Source organism: Lathamus discolor, chromosome 7, assembly GCF_037157495.1.
Source record: "Lathamus discolor isolate bLatDis1 chromosome 7, bLatDis1.hap1, whole genome shotgun sequence".
NCBI lineage: Eukaryota > Metazoa > Chordata > Aves > Psittaciformes > Psittacidae > Lathamus > Lathamus discolor.
The window spans coordinates 1,089,648-1,109,775 of NC_088890.1; the positions used below are offsets into that span (position 1 = coordinate 1,089,648).

At 44.3% G+C, this 20,128-nt stretch overlaps 1 protein-coding gene across 1 annotated transcript; it reads left to right on the forward strand.

The window, feature by feature from the left end:
* The first annotated feature begins 27 nt into the window (after positions 1 to 27).
* Positions 28 to 14,963, forward strand: RUVBL1 (RuvB like AAA ATPase 1). Its single transcript, XM_065687279.1, has 11 exons — positions 28 to 245; positions 928 to 1,014; positions 1,605 to 1,737; positions 5,167 to 5,318; positions 6,164 to 6,253; positions 7,090 to 7,239; positions 8,021 to 8,084; positions 9,253 to 9,451; positions 11,314 to 11,416; positions 14,016 to 14,107; positions 14,388 to 14,963. Exons 1-11 carry the CDS (start codon positions 105 to 107, stop codon positions 14,545 to 14,547), a joined length of 1,371 nt encoding a protein of 456 aa, XP_065543351.1. The 5' UTR covers positions 28 to 104; the 3' UTR covers positions 14,548 to 14,963.
* The last annotated feature ends 5,165 nt before the right edge of the window (positions 14,964 to 20,128 follow it).

A 20,128-nucleotide genomic window follows, 5' to 3' on the forward strand; every position in this document is an offset into this window, starting at 1 on the left:
CGCCGCGCGGGCCAATGAGCGCGGTGGGGCGGGCGTAGGCAGCGGCGCGCCGGGAGCCTCGGTAACGCGCGGGCCGCGTGTGGTGCGGGCGGCCGTGAGCCGCCATGAAGATCGAGGAGGTGAAGAGCACGTCCAAGACGCAGCGCATCGCGGCGCACAGCCACGTCAAGGGGCTGGGGCTGGACGAGAGCGGCACCGCCAAGCCGGCGGGGGCCGGGCTCGTGGGGCAGGAGAATGCGCGGGAGGTGAGCGGGGGGGGGGGGGGTACCGGGGCCCTGCAGTCGGCACCCGGGTGGAGGCGGAACCCCGGGGGCCCGGTTGGGTCTGTGCGGAGCGTGCTTTAAGGTCCCGATGGTGAGAGGAAGTCATCGCCTGGGCTGCGCCGTGGGCTGTGGGGAGCGATGGGGGTGACCGGGGCTGGCGCTTGTGCCGCTGTTTCGTAGCATCACCCGGCGGCAAGGACGGGTGCTGGTCCGTGTCCTCCCCCCCTCACTCCGGGATTTAGGCGTAGAAACAGGGGTATGGGAGGCAATGGAACTTACCGAAAGTCAAGAGATTTGGTGCGAGTCGAGATCGGAGCTCCCAGCCCAGCCCGCTCTCTGCCCCGGGGCCGCTGCTGCAGCTCATCCGCCTTTCAGAGCCGAAAAACCGTTCTGTACGGTGCAGCCCCAGGAGGGGGGAAGGAGCCTGTGCTCTGCGGTTGAGTTCTGTAGTCACTGGTTTATTGTTCTTTAATACCTGTGTCACATAAAATGACTGTAGGAAGTCGTTTCCTGATCTTTGTCTCCCTTTTTGTGTGCATAGAACTGAAATCAGCTTTAGTGGGCTCACAAAGCCAAGTATTTTTAAACACTTTCAGCAATATTGGTGCAAAAGATACTATAACAATCCTTGTGTTAATAGTATAAATACTTATCGAACTTGTAGGCTTGCGGGGTTATAGTGGAACTAATCAAAAGCAAGAAGATGGCTGGCAGAGCCGTGCTGCTGGCAGGACCTCCTGGAACTGGCAAGGTATTACTTTCCTTTTTTTAATAGGAAGTAAAGTATTCCCAAACCTATTTTATTTTAATTTGTTGTCAAAACTGTTCGAGGGGAGCGGTTGCATCCTCTTTTCACCTGCTGGCATTTCTTTCATCACTGCAGTGACATGGTCTCCTGCTTTATGTGTTATTGCCATGTCATCAACACTGACAGTATCCAGTGGTGTGTTCAGGCGTCAGTAGTGTCAAACCACCTTTTGTAGGTTGCCAAACACCAAAGAAGAGTCTTAGAAGTTTTGTATTAAAAGCCTAAATAGCTCTTTATTTGTTTGGGTATCTAAGGTTTTTTGCATGTGTATCAGAAGTCAAATTCAAACCCCGCTGTTGTTTCTTAAGGTGTTTTATAAGTCATTGGTAAAAATCACTTTTTATGTGTCTAACTTGACTTGGGGGGAGGAACATTGTTACATGTGAGAAATATATGTTAGGCAGAATAGTCTTAATATTAAACTGATAATTGGTGTGTGGAAGGTGATAAATTGAGGCAAGTTAACTTTGTGCGGAAAGAATCCTTTGTTAATTCTCCTAGAAATTAATCTGTGGCTTTGTTTTTGGTTTAAGACTGCTTTGGCTTTGGCTATTGCTCAGGAACTGGGCAGCAAAGTTCCCTTCTGTCCTATGGTTGGAAGCGAGGTCTATTCCACCGAGATCAAGAAAACAGAAGTGCTGATGGAAAACTTCCGCCGGGCCATTGGTAAGTTTCAGCAAAACAAGAAAATTAAGTACTTACATGATACTTCCTTGGGCTTTGTAGTCATCTAAAAGGGAAAAGCTTCTCAGTGGTCACGGTGCTTTTCAGATTATTGTATGTTCTCTTTTTCAGTGCCGATCTTAATTTAGTGAATCTCTTCGCCATTTAGTGGAGTCAGAATTTCTATTTATAAACCATTCTTTAATTGTTGTATTATGGTTTATTTTATCCTCCCCACTTACCCCTCTCATCCTGCAGGTTCCTCTCCTGGTTTTAGCTATGGCTCTAAATAAAGCTGAAGGAAAAACTGGTTTTAATGTCTTATAATAGCAGAAACATTTGTATACAGAAAAATGCTCTCTCATTTCTTATTTTAGTGATTTCACCCTGCCAAGCAAACAGGCTTAATCAGGGGCTCCCAAAGGCAGTGTTAGCCTGACTTAGTGTCCAGTGAGCACAAAGAAAGTTTCATGCCAACAAAATAAATACTTTAATGTCTTCCTCAGTTCTCGAGTGCTTTTACAAGCGTGATGGAAATTGGTTACATTTGCAACACAAGCTCAAGGAGTATCTAAAATCTCTTCTGTGATTGCTGCTGACAGCTGATAAATGCAGTTAGAAGTGGCCCTTGTTTGTATGAGGATTGGCTAAAGATAGCTGATTGTAGTACTGAACATATTAACAGTTAACTGGTTTCTCTACCATGTTTCTCCTTGGACTTCACCTAAATATTTGGTGGCAGTAAGGTGAAACCGTCTCTCAGTTCTGCAATGAAACAAAAGTATTCTGTTGATTTTGATAAGAAAACAGATCTCAGTCTTGTCTGGTACTTCCAGTTACCATGTAACTGGCAGGGCCTGGGGGAGGGAAGCCAGAGTCTGCAAAATTTCCTTGATGTGATGAAGTTCCCTGTCAGAGATTTGGAAACCTGACCCAGCAGATGAAACTTATGCCATCCATGTTGTCATTTCTAGAGACAGCAGTGTTTTAACTCCCTGAGGTTTAACAGCCAGCTGCATTGTTAGTTCCCTGCATTCCCCAAATGTCAGTAGGGAGGTGCTTCTAAACAAATATTAGTGCTAATGAAAGATGGAACTTATTTTATCCGTTCTTGTTGAATTCCATGTCACATTTTCATAACACAACCTTTATTGAATACTTTTATCAGAAATATTTTAAAGGACCAGTAACCACGAGTAGTCGTACTGGAACACTTTCCAATTGTGTAAACCTCAGGTAAATTTTGGCTTCCCTGCTTGGTTGATAAGCAACTTACAAGGGTGTGTTTGTAAAAGCATGATTTTGTGGGTAGAGTGTGGTGTCAGTGTGACTGGGTGCACATGCCAATCAGTACATAAAGTGTTCTTTTAGGTTTTGTGGGTGGGTTTTGTACGATTCCTGTAGCAGGTTCTGTACACATCTGTTGCCATGTTGTGCATTTTATTCTCAGGGGATTTAGCCACCTCATCTTATAAAAATTATCACAAATGTTGACATCATTTTTTTACTTGGAAACAACAGTTTGACTGGTTTGGACTTGTCATTGTATAAGGAAAGAGGAGTGACTCTGAACAGAATCTTTGTTGCTGAGAGTCTTTTAATAACAGACTTGACGGAGCCTCATGGCCAAGATATGTGTGGGCTTATGGTAGAGATTTTATAATATATAAGAAACATAAAAGGATGGAGTGGGAAATGAGAAAATGGAATTGTATGGGTTAAAAAACTGCATGCGAGAGAGATGAATCCTGTGTAGAGCTTATTAGCAGCTGGCAGGGATGATGACAGTAGCTAATGTTAGAGCTCAGTTGCAGTAAAAAATAACTGCTGGATAGCCACTTAAAGAGCATATCTGTTCCCTGTGTCTCCAAACTGTAACTGCCAGTAAATCAAACAAGCACTATTTAACTCCATATAGTGCTATCAAACCGAAACATGAAATAGCCCAAAGCTTCCTTCTCAAAACTCGTGTGTCTGATTTGTAAGTAGATATTTAAGAACTTCTTTGAGAGTAAGGTTTGTAGTCAATACATGAAGTTTCATTTGAAAACAAAGGATAATTAGGAGCAAGTTCAAAGCATCAATTACCTTTGTTCAGATCATGTTCATCTGTAAATATTTTCTATAGACACATCTATGTAAGCACATCAGTTTAGATAAGAGGCGTGCTTTAGAAGAAAATCTCTGGGTTGTCCTCACTGACTTGGCTTTGGTTTGTGTTGTGGAGCAGACTCTGTGTGTGAATTGGATTCTTTTCAGGTGAAGTGAAGCTGGAAGATATGCTTAGGTATGCCCCAAGCACAAGTGGGCTTCCAGTTTTTCAGAGCAGAATAAAGCTTGGCCTGAAAGCTTAAAAACAAAACAGAGAGGAAAAACAAACCTGTGAATGGCCAGTTCTCCTGTACAGGTTCCCATATTGCTTCATGCTCCTTGCACATGCAGCCTGTGTGATGGGGCCTGGTCTGGGTCAGGTTTACAACTCAAGGGTTTATTCATTTTTTGTCTGATGTTTGGGCATACCTGAAAAACATTTTAAAAAAATTACTGAAATTAAGGTTCTGGAGGAATTTGTATGTGGTGCTAAATGAGAGAAAGGAAGCATTTCTTACCAAGAAATTACTGTGTAATCTCACTTCAAATCCGAGCCTTAATTTGGGTCCAGTAGAGGGAGACAGACTCGTGTTCCTCAATTCTTTATATTCCCCTCAGCAGCTCAAGATGACTGGTGAAACGTCTGATCTATTTCAAAGCAAAATGAAGAGTTATGGAACAAGGGAAGTTTTATCAAGTCCCAGTAGCCTCGGACTGGGCAGGATGGCTTCCTTGTATCCTGTTACAGCCTATTCTTTATTTTTGGTATGGCATGTGTGCGTCTCATAAAATGCTTTATAGGGTCTCTTCAGATGTGGGTACTTTGAACTTTTATGGAGTTAGAATGTTTGCATAATTGTAGTGGTGGTGGTGATGATGGTGGGTTTCCTTTGGAACAGTCTAACCATATACAAATCCTCAGCTCTATATTATTCATCAATTTAAAATAATTTAGTTAATTGCAATAGTTGTGACGAGAAGATAGCAGACACTGTGGTGATTGCTTGCCTTTCTGAAACAGGATGTCATTGTCAGCTATTATAAAGTAGTTTCAAATTGAGATTATAGCAGTTTCAGCTAAAATTAATCCAGCTCACCTTTTGCTCTTCACTTGAAAAGCATTTTAAATGATGCATTAACCTTTTCTTAATTTTACCAGGTTTTAACACAATACCTGTTCCTCAGTTTGTTATTTTTAACTCAGTTGCCAAAATGTAAAGTTTTTATGAAGTTACTTTTTTCTCCTGTCTTTTTACTTTGTAGGGCTTTTCTCTTAGTTCAAAGATCAGGATGTACGGCCATTGATTTGTGTACTGAAACTATTCTAAACAATTCTTGCAGGGTTGAGGATTAAAGAGACAAAGGAAGTTTATGAAGGAGAAGTCACAGAACTGACTCCATGTGAGACTGAAAATCCTATGGGGGGGTATGGCAAAACCATCAGCCATGTAATTATAGGACTGAAAACTGCAAAGGGAACCAAACAGTTGAAGGTATGTATGGCAGGGTCTCAGAAATCATGATAACAAATGTACAGGAAAGGTCTTGTCTGGTTTTGTTTTCCTTGTTCTCAACTGAATCTTTGAGAGTGGTTTTGGGAAATCTTACCTGCTTCAGCATAAATTGGTCTTTCTGCCACATTCCTTCTTTCCACATGGGGAGATGTGCTCTAGTGAATGTTTGATAGGGAACGGGAAATGGAGCTGGTATGTTGCCAGCTCAGACCCACTTTCCCTTTGTTTTCTTGTACAAGTCTCTGTCCATGTTGTTCAATTCCCCTGTCAGTTACAGTAGGAGAGAGCTGAAAGCTGTCTTTGTTGTCAAGTATCATCTTGCATTTTGTTCATTCTGAAAACAAGTGCAGAGCAAAACTGAATAAACATGTACTGAGAGAAAGAAAAGCATTTAAGGTATTCCACATCCACTCTCCCTCACACAGCTCTGCAGAGAATAAAGACCAAAGAAGTAGCATAATTCAGTGCTATAGCCAGATTCCTTCGTAAAGTTTAGCTAAAAAGCGAGAGAAGTGCTGCATCCTAGGGACAAATATACATCACACAAGCATATTTTGTGACAGGAACTGATATCATTATGTTCCTGGCACTTAGCATCACTTCCTTCAGATAGCAGATTTCTTTGGTAAGAAAAGTTCTGTGCACCTTCTTTCAGATTCATTCTCTCCCACTACTCCAAGTGTTACAGCTGTATAAAATCCTGAGGGATTGTCGCAGGGAGTTTAGTTTTGTCTGGTGAGTGAGTTTAGCCTCAGTTTCTTTTCCTTGATTACCATAACACCGTGGAGCTGTTCTGACCACCTCTGCTATTTGCCTGTCTCCAGCTGGACCCCAGCATATTTGAAAGCTTGCAGAAGGAGCGAGTGGAAACCGGTGATGTTATTTATATTGAAGCAAACAGCGGAGCCGTCAAGGTAAAAGACAAGTTATGAACTTTGATGCAGGTGTATTTGTTCTTGCAGGCCTTTCCCTACGTTTGTCAGAAGGCTCTTCAATTTATTAACCTTAACTGACATGCAATGGTTACATGGAAGTTTATAAAAGAGCCCGGTGTTTTCCTTATCTGGAGAGAGAATTCTCTTTTGTGCCAAAAGAACATGGTGATCTGGTTCACAATTAAGGTCATCTGGTGAGGAAGCTATCACTGATGCTGTCTGGATGAGTTTTCTTTTCTGTAAGATCAAGACATCTTTAAGGGAAGGGGGGACAAACCAAGCAACTTAAGTTATTTTCAGGCTGACATGTGCACTGCATTTAATCTTTCTTTTATCGCTCTGGTATTTTCTCCCCAAGGTATATTCATGTAGAAGGGAATACTGCATTAGTTAGCATTCTTTTCATATCTGATGTAGAAAGTAGTGTACAGTGATACTTGCTGTTTAATAGATGAGCATAATATTTTGTATCATATAATAAATCACCCACCTACAAAGGAGTCTTGAATAGTTCTCCCAATCTCTAGTTAATCTGCTGGATTTGTCCTTTAGCAGGGATTGTATACGGTTAAAAGAAGGGGAGAGAGGAGCAGAATATTCTTGCAGCTGAAAATATTGGGGTTTTCAATAGAGTGAGCTTTAATCAGTAGATAGGGTATGCCCATTGCTAAGCAGGGAGTGGGATGTGTGAATTGCCAGCTGAAGCTGGTCAGGACTGGAATTGTGAACTAAGCCCTTTATCAACTTTGTGTCACTCAAGGTTTTGGCACTGAAACTAATTCTGTACCTGGGTTTCTCTTCTTTGCTTTCCTCAGAGGCAAGGCAGGTGTGATATCTATGCCACAGAGTTTGACCTTGAAGCTGAAGAATATGTTCCCTTGCCAAAGGGGGACGTGCACAAGAAAAAGGAAATTATTCAGGATGTCACCCTGCATGATTTGGATGTGGCCAATGCTCGACCTCAGGTATGACACCACAGATCAAGTCTTCACAGAAAAATTATTTGACGCAGATTTGTGATGGATACTAGAATAATCAAGGAGTAGAAAGTTGACCTATCCTAAATCACCCTTAAAGATTCCACTGTAGGAAGAGCAGGAGGTGTTACACCTTGAAGGCCTCAGGAGATTTAACAGACTGCAGGAAAAAAAAAAACTTAAATAAGAGAATTACTCCTTTCTGTATCTTAACATACACCCTGTAGTGAGGGAATTCCATCTGTGTCATAAAAAGCCACTAGCAATACAGGTCTAAAGGCTGACATCTCTACAGTATGATTCTACAACCCCTCAACCTACTCAATTTCAAAGTAGATACCCTTTTTTCTAACAAAAAAAAAAATCCTCTGATTAAAGTCATGCTATTCAGAAGTCTTGTAACTGGGAATAATTGTTCCTGTGTTGACAGGTTGAGCACCAGCTGTGCATGCAGGCAGTCCAAGTCTCTGCTGCCTGACAATTTCAGTCCTTTGACCTTCTCTGTGAAAACCTTTATACAAGAGGGTATCGCTTTTGGTTTTCTATGTTGTCCAAATGAAGAGGGCTAAAGAAAAAGTGAGGAGGTCGCTAAATGATGATGTTTAGTATACTGCTGCAGTGAAGAGTCCTAACCGTTGACAGGTTATCAGCCACTGCTGAGATGAAGAATCAAGTTAACTGCAAGAAACAACTTCTTTAACCAATTTCTGCATTATAAAATTCTCAAGGTATGTGTTCTCATAGCTAACCTGTAACTTTCTTTTCCTAGGGTGGGCAAGACATCCTTTCTATGATGGGACAACTGATGAAGCCTAAGAAAACTGAAATTACTGGTATGAATCCTGCGTGGTATTTTTAGACCAATATAATGTATGTTTGCTGGTTAGAAAAGGATTAAGAATAGGGTTACTCATGCAGCATCTCCAAATGAATGGCTTTGTAATATTCATTCATAAATCTTAGATTTCTGAAAGCAGCACTACAGCTGCTAGGATTGCAATAGCTGGAAGCAGACCAGCATGTTACTGGTTCATACATACAGTGATAAACTGTATACTGTACTATGCACCCAGCTTCCTGGGGAGAAAGAGGTCAAAACACCAGTGCCATTCCCCTTCTCAGACCAGTCCTGCCAGAGTGTGAGGTTTATGCTTTCGACAAAGAGCCAGACCAAACAGCAACAGCAAATACAACCTAAAAAACACAGTGAGGATGTGTTGTTACATGAAGCCACCACACTGAAACTCTGTGGAGCAGAAAAACAGCTTGTAAAGGCTAAGACTTCTAAAGCCTTGGTTTGATTTGAACACCTCTACAGCAGCTGGCTGATGACTTGGTGCTCTAAGTGCACTGCTGCTCTTCTACCTACAGATCATTGGAGAAAAGCCGTATCTGCAGAAAGATCTATTCTTCTTGCTTTGAAAGAAATGGTGTTTCACTAAGTGACTGTCTAAATTTAGATCAGTCTGTTTCAGTACCAAACATGAACGGTGATCTTTTGAAGTATTTTGTCTGTTCCAGAGGTCAGATTGCTTATTCTGATGTCATATTTAATCAGTATAACATCTCACATGGCTTTGATATCCGTATGCTCACAGACATTTATATAGTGCTCTTTTTTTGTTAAACACAACTTAAGCAGTAGCAATATTTTACTCTTTCAATGACGTTCTTTTCAGCCACGCTTGGAAACTTTAAGTGTCATATTTTAAACTGAGGTTTGGCTGATTTCCCCCCCAGTGAACTCCCCGATCTCACAAAAATGGTAGTTTTTCACAAGCTGTGTGAGGGGAAAGACCCTAGTTCAGTGTAGGAATATTTTGTTGCACAGTTGTGTCCCAAAACAGGACTGGATGCCACAGAATTCTAGTGTCACAGAGATTTTCCCCGTGGTGCTAAGATACCAAGCCATGAACAAATGCAAGGAGAATTTTGCTTGCTTTAAGCCTTTCTGACAGAGCTATAGTTAATGAGCAGAACAACTGTTTCTTTTTGTTCCAGACAAACTTCGAGGAGAGATAAATAAGGTGGTAAATAAATACATCGATCAAGGCATCGCAGAGCTAGTCCCAGGTGTACTCTTTGTAGATGAGGTGCACATGCTGGATATTGAATGTTTCACATACCTGCACCGAGCGCTGGAATCTTCCATTTCCCCCATTGTCATCTTTGCTTCCAATCGAGGAAACTGTGTTATCAGGTATGATGTCTTGAATTTCCCAGTTTGCATTTGTCCATCAACCTTGGAATTTCCTGTACTGATAGAGTTAGAATCTTTGAAGGCTTTTATCTCTTGACACTGACACCTGTGCTAATCCCCTGCATGGTTTGCAAGCTGCATCAATGCTCAAGAGCTGCTTGTGGGCTTCCTGATGGGACAAGCATTTAATGTCAGGCTGACTGAGTTAAAGCAGATTAGAATTCCTCCTTTTATTTCCACTGACACATCTCTCTAACAGACTCTGAATTGTCTTTCTGGGTTACCTTTCTCACTGGATACCTCAACACATCTGTTGCTTCACATCAGGGACATCAAAAGCACCAGATCTACAAACCTCTAATATCATAATCTCCTGCTGCTTCTGGATTATTTTGCTGTTTGCTGTCCTCATTGCATCAGACTTAAGCTTCCTGTTCTCACTGTTAAAGCGAGTCACAGTTCAGCCTCTCCCTGCTCCTCATTCTTTCCTGCTATGTTGGTCTGGCTTTCTGTGATTCTTTGGTCTTGCCAACTAACTTGTTTTTCATCTCCAATCCAGTTCGTGCCTCCACTTCAATATTTAGCACCCACATAACGCATTCCTTGCACGTTCAGTAACAGTGCTCTCTTCTTTCAGATTCTTCTGTGAAGTTCTGCTAATTTGTGGTCTAGGTATAATTATGTCTAAGCAAGCTGTCAATGATTGCTTCCCTTGAAACTGATTTAATTCAGCTGTGTATCCAGCTATTCCTTTCCCTCTTAGTGACTCATCTGGTATTAATCTTTCTCTGTTTGCATTGCTTAGAAGCGAAGGTGATAAGCCCTTCAAAAATGTTTAAGGTGGACATTGCAGATCTCCCTTGGCAAAAGCATAAATAGGCTGTCTTGGAAAAGTAGAGTAAATAGAGATCTGTCAGTATGGATTCACTGCAGATCTCGTTACGAAAGAAAAAGTGATTTATGAAAGGAAGTTGGTGATGTTCTGATTTGCCTGCTGATGGCTCTTAAAAGGATCAGGTTAAAAATTAATTGTATAGCTAGTATAGTTGATTCTGTAACCTCAACGAGAAGGAATCATTTCAGAAGAGAGAATGCCATCTACTCAAGAGTACTGCAGATGGTTGCAGGGCATTTTGATTCATTTTGTGAGGAGGACCATGGCCAAAGCTGCAGCCTGAATACTAGCACTGAACTTGGAAACATAGCTCTCTACCAGCACTTTGCTGTTTTCACCTGCAATCTCTATAGACTGCATAAAATCTGGTTATCTTTCACTTGTGACTTCAGAGCAAATCCTGGTGGGCTCAGAAGACCCCCACTAGATGTGTCTGCAGCCTTTGCTACTGGGTGTTGTACATCAAGCAGATAAAATGGTAGGGGGTCGGCGTACACCTCTGTCCTTCCTGCACAGACCCCCATTTGCTGGACTGCAGGCAGAGGATGTAAACCACAGCAGTACTCACTGGAATGGCAAGAGGGGATGTTCTCTAAATTGATAATGTATATCATTTCTACTAATACTGCTAAACAACTTGATGAGAATGCTTTGTTGCTTGCTGGAAGATACCTTGGAACATTAGATAAGACTTTTTTTAAGATACGGTGCAGGAAAGCACCACCTCTAACTATTTTTGAGTGGCACATTTAAGAGCTCTAGGAAAAGTATTTGTTTCCCTCAGGCTGTCTGGTATGAACTTCAGACTAGAATGTTTCCTGTCTCTGTCTGGGAGTGTCTCTGCAGGAATACAACACAAGAATTGTGAAGTAGTAGATGTGTAGTCACTTAGTACTGATTTTAGTGAAATCCATGGGCTGAACTCAAGAGTAGTATCTGATCTCTTTCTGTTTGGCTTCTCCTTTAGAGGCACAGAGGATATAGTGTCTCCTCATGGAATACCACTGGACCTGCTGGACAGAGTAATGATTATCCGAACCATGCTGTATACACCCCAAGAAATGAAGCAGGTATGCACAGCGCTGTAAGAGAACTAGTGAAGAGACACCAGGGTTCTAGTCTACTGGGATGAGTGCTGTAGGTTCGCATTTTCTGTCACTAGAGTTGTTTGACTGTCCATGCTCTCCAAGGTTTGTGCCAGAAGGCTTACCATTTCCTAAATGCAAGCTGCTTTAGTACCCAGTTACAGTGAGCTGTCTAATTTTCACCCACTTGTGAGTTTATCTGGAGCTGCAAGTGACATCTTACTTGCATGGAACAGCATGAGTTGTTAGCTGCCCTTATCTCTTGCATACATGTGCTTTCCATAGAGTCTCCAGGTTCCAGCAGTGCTTTTTCAGTTGGCATGAGATGAAGTGTCACATCTTGAGACCTTTGGTCCTAGACCTCGGGCTATTCTTCTATAGAAGAGATGAGAGGTATTGAGGAATGCAACTTCCTGCACTGCCTTTATTGCCTTGCACTGTAGCTTTAACCTACTAGGGCTGTCACCTGAAACTGAGAGGATTGTCATGCCCCTGGTCCAGTTTGGAAGCTTGAGCGCAGTAAGTGGTGAAGAGAGAGGCTTCTGAACTGAAACTTTTCCTGTGGGGCCATCCCCATGTGTTTGTGTATGGATTCTACTGCTTGGTGCCATTATGATGCATTATGTCAAAGATCCCCCCTCATTAGCGTCTCAATGCTGTGAAGTGACACAATGCAGAAGACATTAGGGTTTATCATGTCAATTCTTTGTATTATTTAAGAGATAGTGTCAATGGAGGAGAGCCTTGTCACCAGATAATAGTCTCCTGCTGCTGGATAAGTGCCAAGGTGAAGCCAAGGCATTTATCGAGCATAAATGTAGAGGCAAAGCTTCATTTCACTTGGTTTGAGGAGCTTTTCACACAAGGCTCTTAGGAGCCTTCTCAGGATGGGGTTTTTTGTACCTAAAAGGCCACTTGAAAGCATTATGGTATAGATTACAGGAGAAACAGCCTAGGGATTTAATAATACGATCATGTTTTGTCTGTATACAAAACAAATTTTACAGTATGACTTTCACTCAGCATGGGGATGTTGCCTTGGGTGTGCATTTTGTGGAGTTAGGGTAGGAGGAGTATGTACTCAGAGCTACTTTTTGCCTACTGTGCTGTAGTATCATGCAGATAGGAACACTGGTAAAGAGCTAGTTTGTGAACTGTGGATTTTCAGAAGAGCTGGTAAGAGCTGTGATTTCCACCCTCCTCAGGGTGAGGAAGTGTTTCCAGTAGTATTTCCTAAAGCTAAGAGTCCAGACATTATATCCCATCAGTCGTGTTCCCATAGTCAGATCTTCTCTAAATTAAGGCTTTGCATGATTTCTCAGCTTGAGAGGAGGAGCTCTTACACTTCACATTCATTTCTAACTAAATACAGCTGGGCGGGGTGTAAAAATAAGACATCCATAATTTTATTTCTCTATTTTTGCTCCCATTTCCCTTTTATGTTAAGAAAAAGTTTTCACTGCTGATGCTTGTTTGTGAGACAGAGTAAGATGTGGCATTTGAGATACCTTGTTTCTAACAGGCAAAGATACTAAATACTACATAAAGTAGTATTTGAATGAAGGGAAGGTTATGTTCAGGTGATCTAAAAGATAGAAAACCCCCTCAGTCTGAAATTGCACAGTGCAGCAGCATTGCCAATATTCAGTATTAATATCTTAGCCCAACTTCCTGCCATTTCAAGCCCCTCTGCTTCCCACTGTTCCCTGCCCTCACTCCCCGAGTGCGTTTTTATGGCTTTAATTTAAACGAGAGCTTCTTGATATCTTGTTTACAAAGCTGCCAAAGTGAAAAATACCTGTATTATATGAGGCTTGCAGCTCCAGAGTTATCTCAGCACTACAACACAACATCATTATCCAGTCTGCCCCTTATCACTCAGCTGGTAATACCGACTGCCGAGAGACTTGTGCCACTTTTGTTATAGCTTTATATGCTCAGGCTTATTGGTGATATCTTGCTCTCCAACTTTGTAAAGATCTTCAAACTGGTACAAGCCTGAGCCTGTTCTGGAAAGATTAGATCCTTCTTAGTGATTTTTTTTTTTTCTTCTTGCAGAAATAGGTGAATCTTACAAAGTAACTTTTTGATTTATTTTACTATCTTCTTGTCAGTGGAATAAGAAGCATGTCGTGAGCTGCTAAGGAAGAGGTGTAGCTTTCTGTATGGCTTTTGGAGGGCTCTGCTGTACAGCAGCAGTGATGCACTGCAAAAGGCAGGAATTGGTGTCCGTAAGACTCGAGCTATCCCTTACGCTTGTACACTTCTGTTTTCGTGTGTAACTTCTCATATTCTGCTCCTGTTAGTCAATACACGTTGCAATCCATGCAGGATTATGAAGGGTTAGTAGTCCACAACTGTTACTTCACCTGCTTTTTGTCATCATCAGTTTTTTCAACATTATATTTGCCTATTCAAAGCTTTAGAATTCTACAAATTCTAGTTTAGTGGTAAGTCACACTGGCACAACTTGCTTTATGGTATGCTTATCTCTAAGCTAACAGAGTTTCCAGATCCTGAGCTAAGGAGTTCAGCATGCTGGTTGTTTCCACTGTTAACCTCACTAACTCCTTCATCCCAACAGATCATAAAACTTCGTGCTCAGACAGAAGGAATTAATATTAGTGAAGAATCCCTGAACCACTTAGGGGAAATCGGTACCAAGACAACTTTAAGGTGAGTTGGGCATAGTATGGCTGGGTCTAAAAACACTGCAGGAGAGCTCGCTCCTGGCAGGGAGACAAACCTCTCCAATAAAGAAATGTGGTGGATTAAGAACAGTGCTGACATGAAAAGGAGTGGTATTCCTCCTCTTTCCTCTGCTGGAGGGTCTTGCAGCCTGTTCTTGCTGCTGGTAGAGCTGTGTGTTTCCTGACATATCTCCCACCCCTGCATACCCTCAGTTCACTCGGAAGCGCTGATTTATGCCGATTCCTCCATCTCTGTTTGATCACAGGTACGCTGTGCAGCTCCTGACCCCAGCTAACCTGCTGGCCAAGATTAATGGGAAAGACAGCATTGAGAAAGAGCATATTGAAGAAATAAATGAACTGTTCTATGATGCCAAATCCTCTGCAAAAATCTTGGCTGATCAACAGGAGAAGTACATGAAATGAAGAGCTGATCCCCTTAGATGCTTTGAAGCAGCTTTAACACTTACCCAGGGCTGGCTTGGTTATCCCATGAGAAATGCTAATGGTTTGTTTCTTTGGGGGCTGGAAAGTATTTAAATGTTGGACTCTCAGGCCAGAACTAACTATGGAGTGTTCCTGTTTCAGTATCAACCATCCAATGCTCCCTGATCCCTGACCTTAGTTTCCCTTTTACGAGCATATATGAAATGAATAGCTCTGGACCCATCGGTTTTGTCTTTAGATTTCATTACAGAAGAGCTCTAACCGAGGCTGATGCTTAAGAACAGTCTATTTTCTTTATGAATGTTGTTTTAAAATAGTTTCCTTTTACAGATGAGAACTTTTTTTTTGAGTCACAGTTTGTCTGAAGTGATTTATAATAAAAGATTTCAACAATAGCGGGAGCCTGCGTGTGTCTGCCTGGCACTGACTGCGCAAGAAATACATTGGAATTAGCAGAGCTAAATAGGAATACAATGGATCTGCCACACAAAAATAGATTTACAGCCAAGAAAGGGAATAAGCGTGGAACCTTTGAAAGTTCCGGTTCAGTTAACTTTTCGTTGGGTTTTAAAGCAGATTAAATAAGAAATGCTTTCCCTTTTTCCCTGTGTTCTGTCCCCACTTTCTTCACCACCCAGGATCAGGAAAAATTTGCAGACTAATGGAATCCTGCTCTGCATGGGAGTGGGTGACCTAACCTTAGCCTCCTGCTCACAGTGTGCTTCCGTGTTTTGTAAAGCACAGATTTATTGACTCTTCTTGGCTCCAAAAGCCAAAGATCGCAATTCTCCATCAGACTCACTCAGAGCGCTTCTAAAACCTGTTGGTACAGGGGCAGGATGGCACCTTCCATTTTACTGCTATGGCATGATGGAGAGACCCAGTGAATTGAGCTGCTGCACGGTCAAAATTGAACCTTTTTTTTTGTCTGTTGGGGTTTGAATGACCTTCTTGGCAATGATGAATGTAGTTATTTCAGAATTCAAGTCCCATTTTTCTTTGAGTTTTCTGAAATACCAATTCAGAAGTTTGAATAAGCCCTAAATAACACTGAAGGCCGGAGCTGTTCAAAGCCCCACTCAATGTTTGATGGCTTTGGCTTTTTACTGATAAATTTGGCTGCTCACACAGCAGTAAAAGCCCTGCCAGGGCTGTGAAGGGTTCTGCCTCCAGAATACCAGCATACTGAAACCACTGCTCCCAGTGCCAGGAGAAGGCAGAGATTTATTTCCCCTTTGGCAAACCAAGCAGTTCTTTGCTTGCAAAATGTTCCTTATAATACAAGCTCTGTGAGCCTGGGTAGAAAGACCTGTGCTCACAAGGAGTACCACAAGTGATGCTCTGGACAAGTCAAGCTGAGCAGCCACCAGACCTCAGCCAGCAAGCGAAGACCTGCGAAGAGGTGAACAGTGCACCAGACACTGAAAACGAGCGGTTCCACCCTCCCCTGGTTTCAGACTGACTCTGTGACTGATGGTACCCATCACCTGAGACTGACTGCACATACAGAGCGTGCTTTAGGTAGAAAACAGGATCACAAAATACACATGGCAGGGGGGAAAGCAGCAGCAGCACTCAGGACTTCACTGGCTGCAAATCAGCAAGAGAGGGGCCTCACTTCATTCTGCACAGCAACGTTCCTACAGCAGCACACAAACCCCTGCCACGTCTGTGCCCGTGCACCCAACCTGGAGAGCTCTGTCCCGAGGGTGCCACCTCTCCAACGGCCAGGAAGTGTCCAAGGAAGACATAAAGCTGTGGTACAAAGGGAAACCCTTCGCGCTAAACGACGAGGCAATGCTTATCCAGGCTATTAAGTGACATCCAGCAGACTTATGGGTGTCAGAGCTCTGCCCATGAAAATAGTCTTTCATATTGCTGATAAAAGACTCATTGCACCACATCCACCAACTGCTGCTGCAGGAGCTTTACAAAAGCTGGGAATACTACCCAACACAAAGCTGCCCCGTGAAGGGGGAAAGCCACAAGGAATATTCCCACCGAAGAAGGTTGAGGATTAATATTCAACGTGAAAGAACAAACTAGCGGCTTAATTCTTTTCGTCCTGTTTTCCACAAAGGTTGCGCTTTGTGCATTAATCTTCCCAGGGAAGTTTTTACGACCGATTGCCTACCCACTATGAGAAGTTTCTCCATCCATTACTCGCAGGGAAACAGGCCCTCCTGTGTAGGAAAATATTTGTTACATCTTATCAGGGTGACACACAATCTAACAACAATTACAGCAAGCCCATATTTTGTGCTATTTCGGTTTCAACGTGAAAAATAGTTCTAATATTAAACCCGGGCTGGCTGGGGGTGTTGGTAACCAGTTGAATATTATAAGCTGAGATTTCCTTTCGACACAGAGCGGTGCCACGCTCGGATCCTGCTCCGAGGCAGTGGACACCCATAAATCCAGTGTACGTGCCTGCTATGCGGATGCCGCGGTGTGGAAGTTCATTCCCCGCTTTTATACATACTGAGGTTAGAAACTGCTGCATCTTTAGTGTTCATGTGGCTAAAAGCATCTAAAACAATTAACCTTTATGATGAAAACGGGAGGTAGCCTGTAAACTGGCCCAGCTGTGGACCAGTGCTGCTGAGAAAACTCAGCACTACCTATGGCCTAAAACTTCCCATCTTAAAAGTTGTCCCGGATGCCTTCAATGGAAAAACTTTGTCATCCCCTTCCTGCATTTGCCATTCGTTGTTTGGGAAACCCTTCCCCTGTGCACACACCAGACACACAGGTGCTGGGTATAAATGCACCTTTGGGCTCTCAGCTCATCACCTCTATCTCCTCTGCTGATGAGCAGCTTCGGAGCCTCTGCATCCCTGCGCGTACTGCAGTCACGCACATCCAGCACCAATGTCCTGGGAGCGGGCAGGGTCGCAGCACGGATTTACTCAGTGGGAAGGCTTGGATAAAGGGAGCAGGCCAGGGAAGAGCAGGCGTTTTTTGCCTTTAAACATCAACATTTCAGAGGCAACGAATTTTTATCACAAGCAACGTTTTCAACAACCCCCACTTGGGGTTTTTGGGGGGTCAGTTGAAGGTTGCCAAAGAGGAGAGGCCCCAGCGCTGCTCCCTTGCCCTTGTCACTGGTGCTGCTGGGCTCCCAGCCCCCGGCTCTGCCACTGCCCCTCACCAGTGGCCAACAGCCAGAGGAGCTGGTGACGGTTTTCTGGTGCAAACCCATAGACTCATCGTGGAACGCGAGTCATTCCTACACCGCAAATTCAACTGCGCTGCTGAGCGGCTTCCTCATTTCATTAGGGTGTTTGCAGACAGGACCAAATTGTTCCTAATCATCTTAGCGGAATGGTGCTACAGCAGCCAGCTCATAACCTCATTTCTTTAATGGGGTTAAGGGACAATTTGATCCCATCTGCAAGAGCAATCAAACCACTGCAACGTGTCTGTGCTCTGCCATAACCACAAATGTGATGCAAACATGACCTCATCTCACGTTTAAATGCATCTTGCCCACAGTGACAACCTCTCTGGTTAGACTTCAGGCAGTGTCTAGTTCTCTGGTGCAATACTTCAGAGTTAGAGAGACATCGGCGACGCGCCAAGAAAGCACTTTGAAACCTGCTTTGGTTTCTAATTCACCAGGTTTACATCACGAACAGAGCCCTCGCTCCACATCAGTCATTGCAAGCCGGCACTCATCGCAGTGAGCCTGCTGGGGATACTCCTTTAGCGAGGGTGGACTTTGTGCTAAACCCAAGCTTCGGATGCTCTGTGCTAAGGTTGGCAGCGGTAGTGGAAACCCAGGGATGTTGGGTTCACGCTTTCCCAAAGCATCTCAGTATGAGGAGGAGCCCGAGCCCCGGTGAAGCTCCAGCTTTGGCTGGTCCCTTAGAACCATCTCAGTCAGAGGTCCCTGATCTTACAGCTCCGGGCCATGGAGACACCGGCTGCAGACCACGGAACACGTTACCAGGCAAAAGCACTATTTCCTCACTACAGCCCCAGTAAAGCATCATCTTTGCAGAGGGTACGTGAAAGGCTCATCCTCTCAGCATCCTCCAGTGCTCCTGGATGGACAGACTGAGCCGGCTGCGCAGGACCCATCTCCCCTTGCTGAGGAGGCCTGCATGGAGACCAGAGCTCCACTTTCCAGCAGGAGCGGTGCTTATCCATTGTGGGCTCTTTTCTGTATGGATGAGGGAAGCGTTCCTCAAGGCTTGTTTTCACCACCTCTTATTACCCCCGTTTATCCCAGCCGTGTGGTTCAGACCCCCGCCAACTGCTGCCTGCAGAAGTTATCTTCTGTCACGGAGAAGGCACAAAGTAATCACTGCTCAGGCTCTGGAAACCACATAGAACAGGCTGATCCTATTGGAGCTGCTGCCTGATCCTCCCCACTTTCCCTCCAATCCCCTGGGATTTGAGGCAATGGACTGCAGAGAGCGGCACCCCCAGCTCCCACAGGCAGCCCTGCTTGATCCGGATCTGACAATAACCCCTGCTTGATCCGGATCTGACAATAACCCCTGCTTGATCCGGATCTGACAATAACCCCTGCTTGATCCGGATCTGACAATAACCCCTGCTTGATCCGGATCTGACAATAACCCCTGCTTGATCCCGATCTGACAATAACCCCTGCTTGATCCCGATCTGACAATAACCCCTGCTTGATCCGGATCTGACAATAACCCCTGCTTGATCCGGATCTGACAATAACCCCTGCTTGATCCCGATCTGACAATAATCCCTGCTTGATCCGGATCTGACAATAACCCCTGCTTGATCCGGATCTGACAATAACCCCTGCTTGATCCGGATCTGACAATAACCCCTGCTTGATCCCGATCTGACAATAACCCCTGCTCTTGCTGGGAGAAACCCAAACCCAGCTGCAGATCTGCAGAGCAGTTGTAGGTACAAGAGAGCGAATGCACAGAACGAGAGAACCGGCTGCCAAACCCGAATGCCAGAGAATTCAAGCCCAAGGGCTTCATCCCTTGGGATGAAGGGAATGAGAACCGCAGAGCAGAGCCGGGCAGGCTGGAGAGCTGCTGAAAACCACACGGGAGAGACCCCCGTCTGAGGATGCTGCTGCGCATCCCTTCAGTTAAACCGGACGTGCTCCTGAAGCACCACAAACACAGCCCGCTCCCTGCCTCCCGCAGAGGTACGTGCCCACTGCCCTCCCCAGCCCACCAGCACGCCCATGCCGGTGTCTGCTTCATGCCAAGGGTGGAATATACACCCTAACTTCCCATCTAACCCCCCCCGCATGACTGCTTGGGCTGATGGGTACAAGGGGAACCCTCAGGCACCTCCTGGGATGGCCCTGGGCTCAGCGATGCGGTGCTGAGAAGGGTCCAGGGGGACCTGAGAGCAGCTCCAGTGCCTGAAGGGGCTGCAGGGAACCTGGAGAGGGGCTTGGGACAAGGGCCTGTAGGGACAGGCCAAGGGGAATGGCTTGAACCTGCCCGAGGGGAGACTGAGATGAGCTCTTAGGCAGAAGCTCTTCCCTGTGAGGGTGCTGAGGCGCTGGCACAGGGTGCCCAGAGAAGCTGTGGCTGCCCCATCCCTGGCA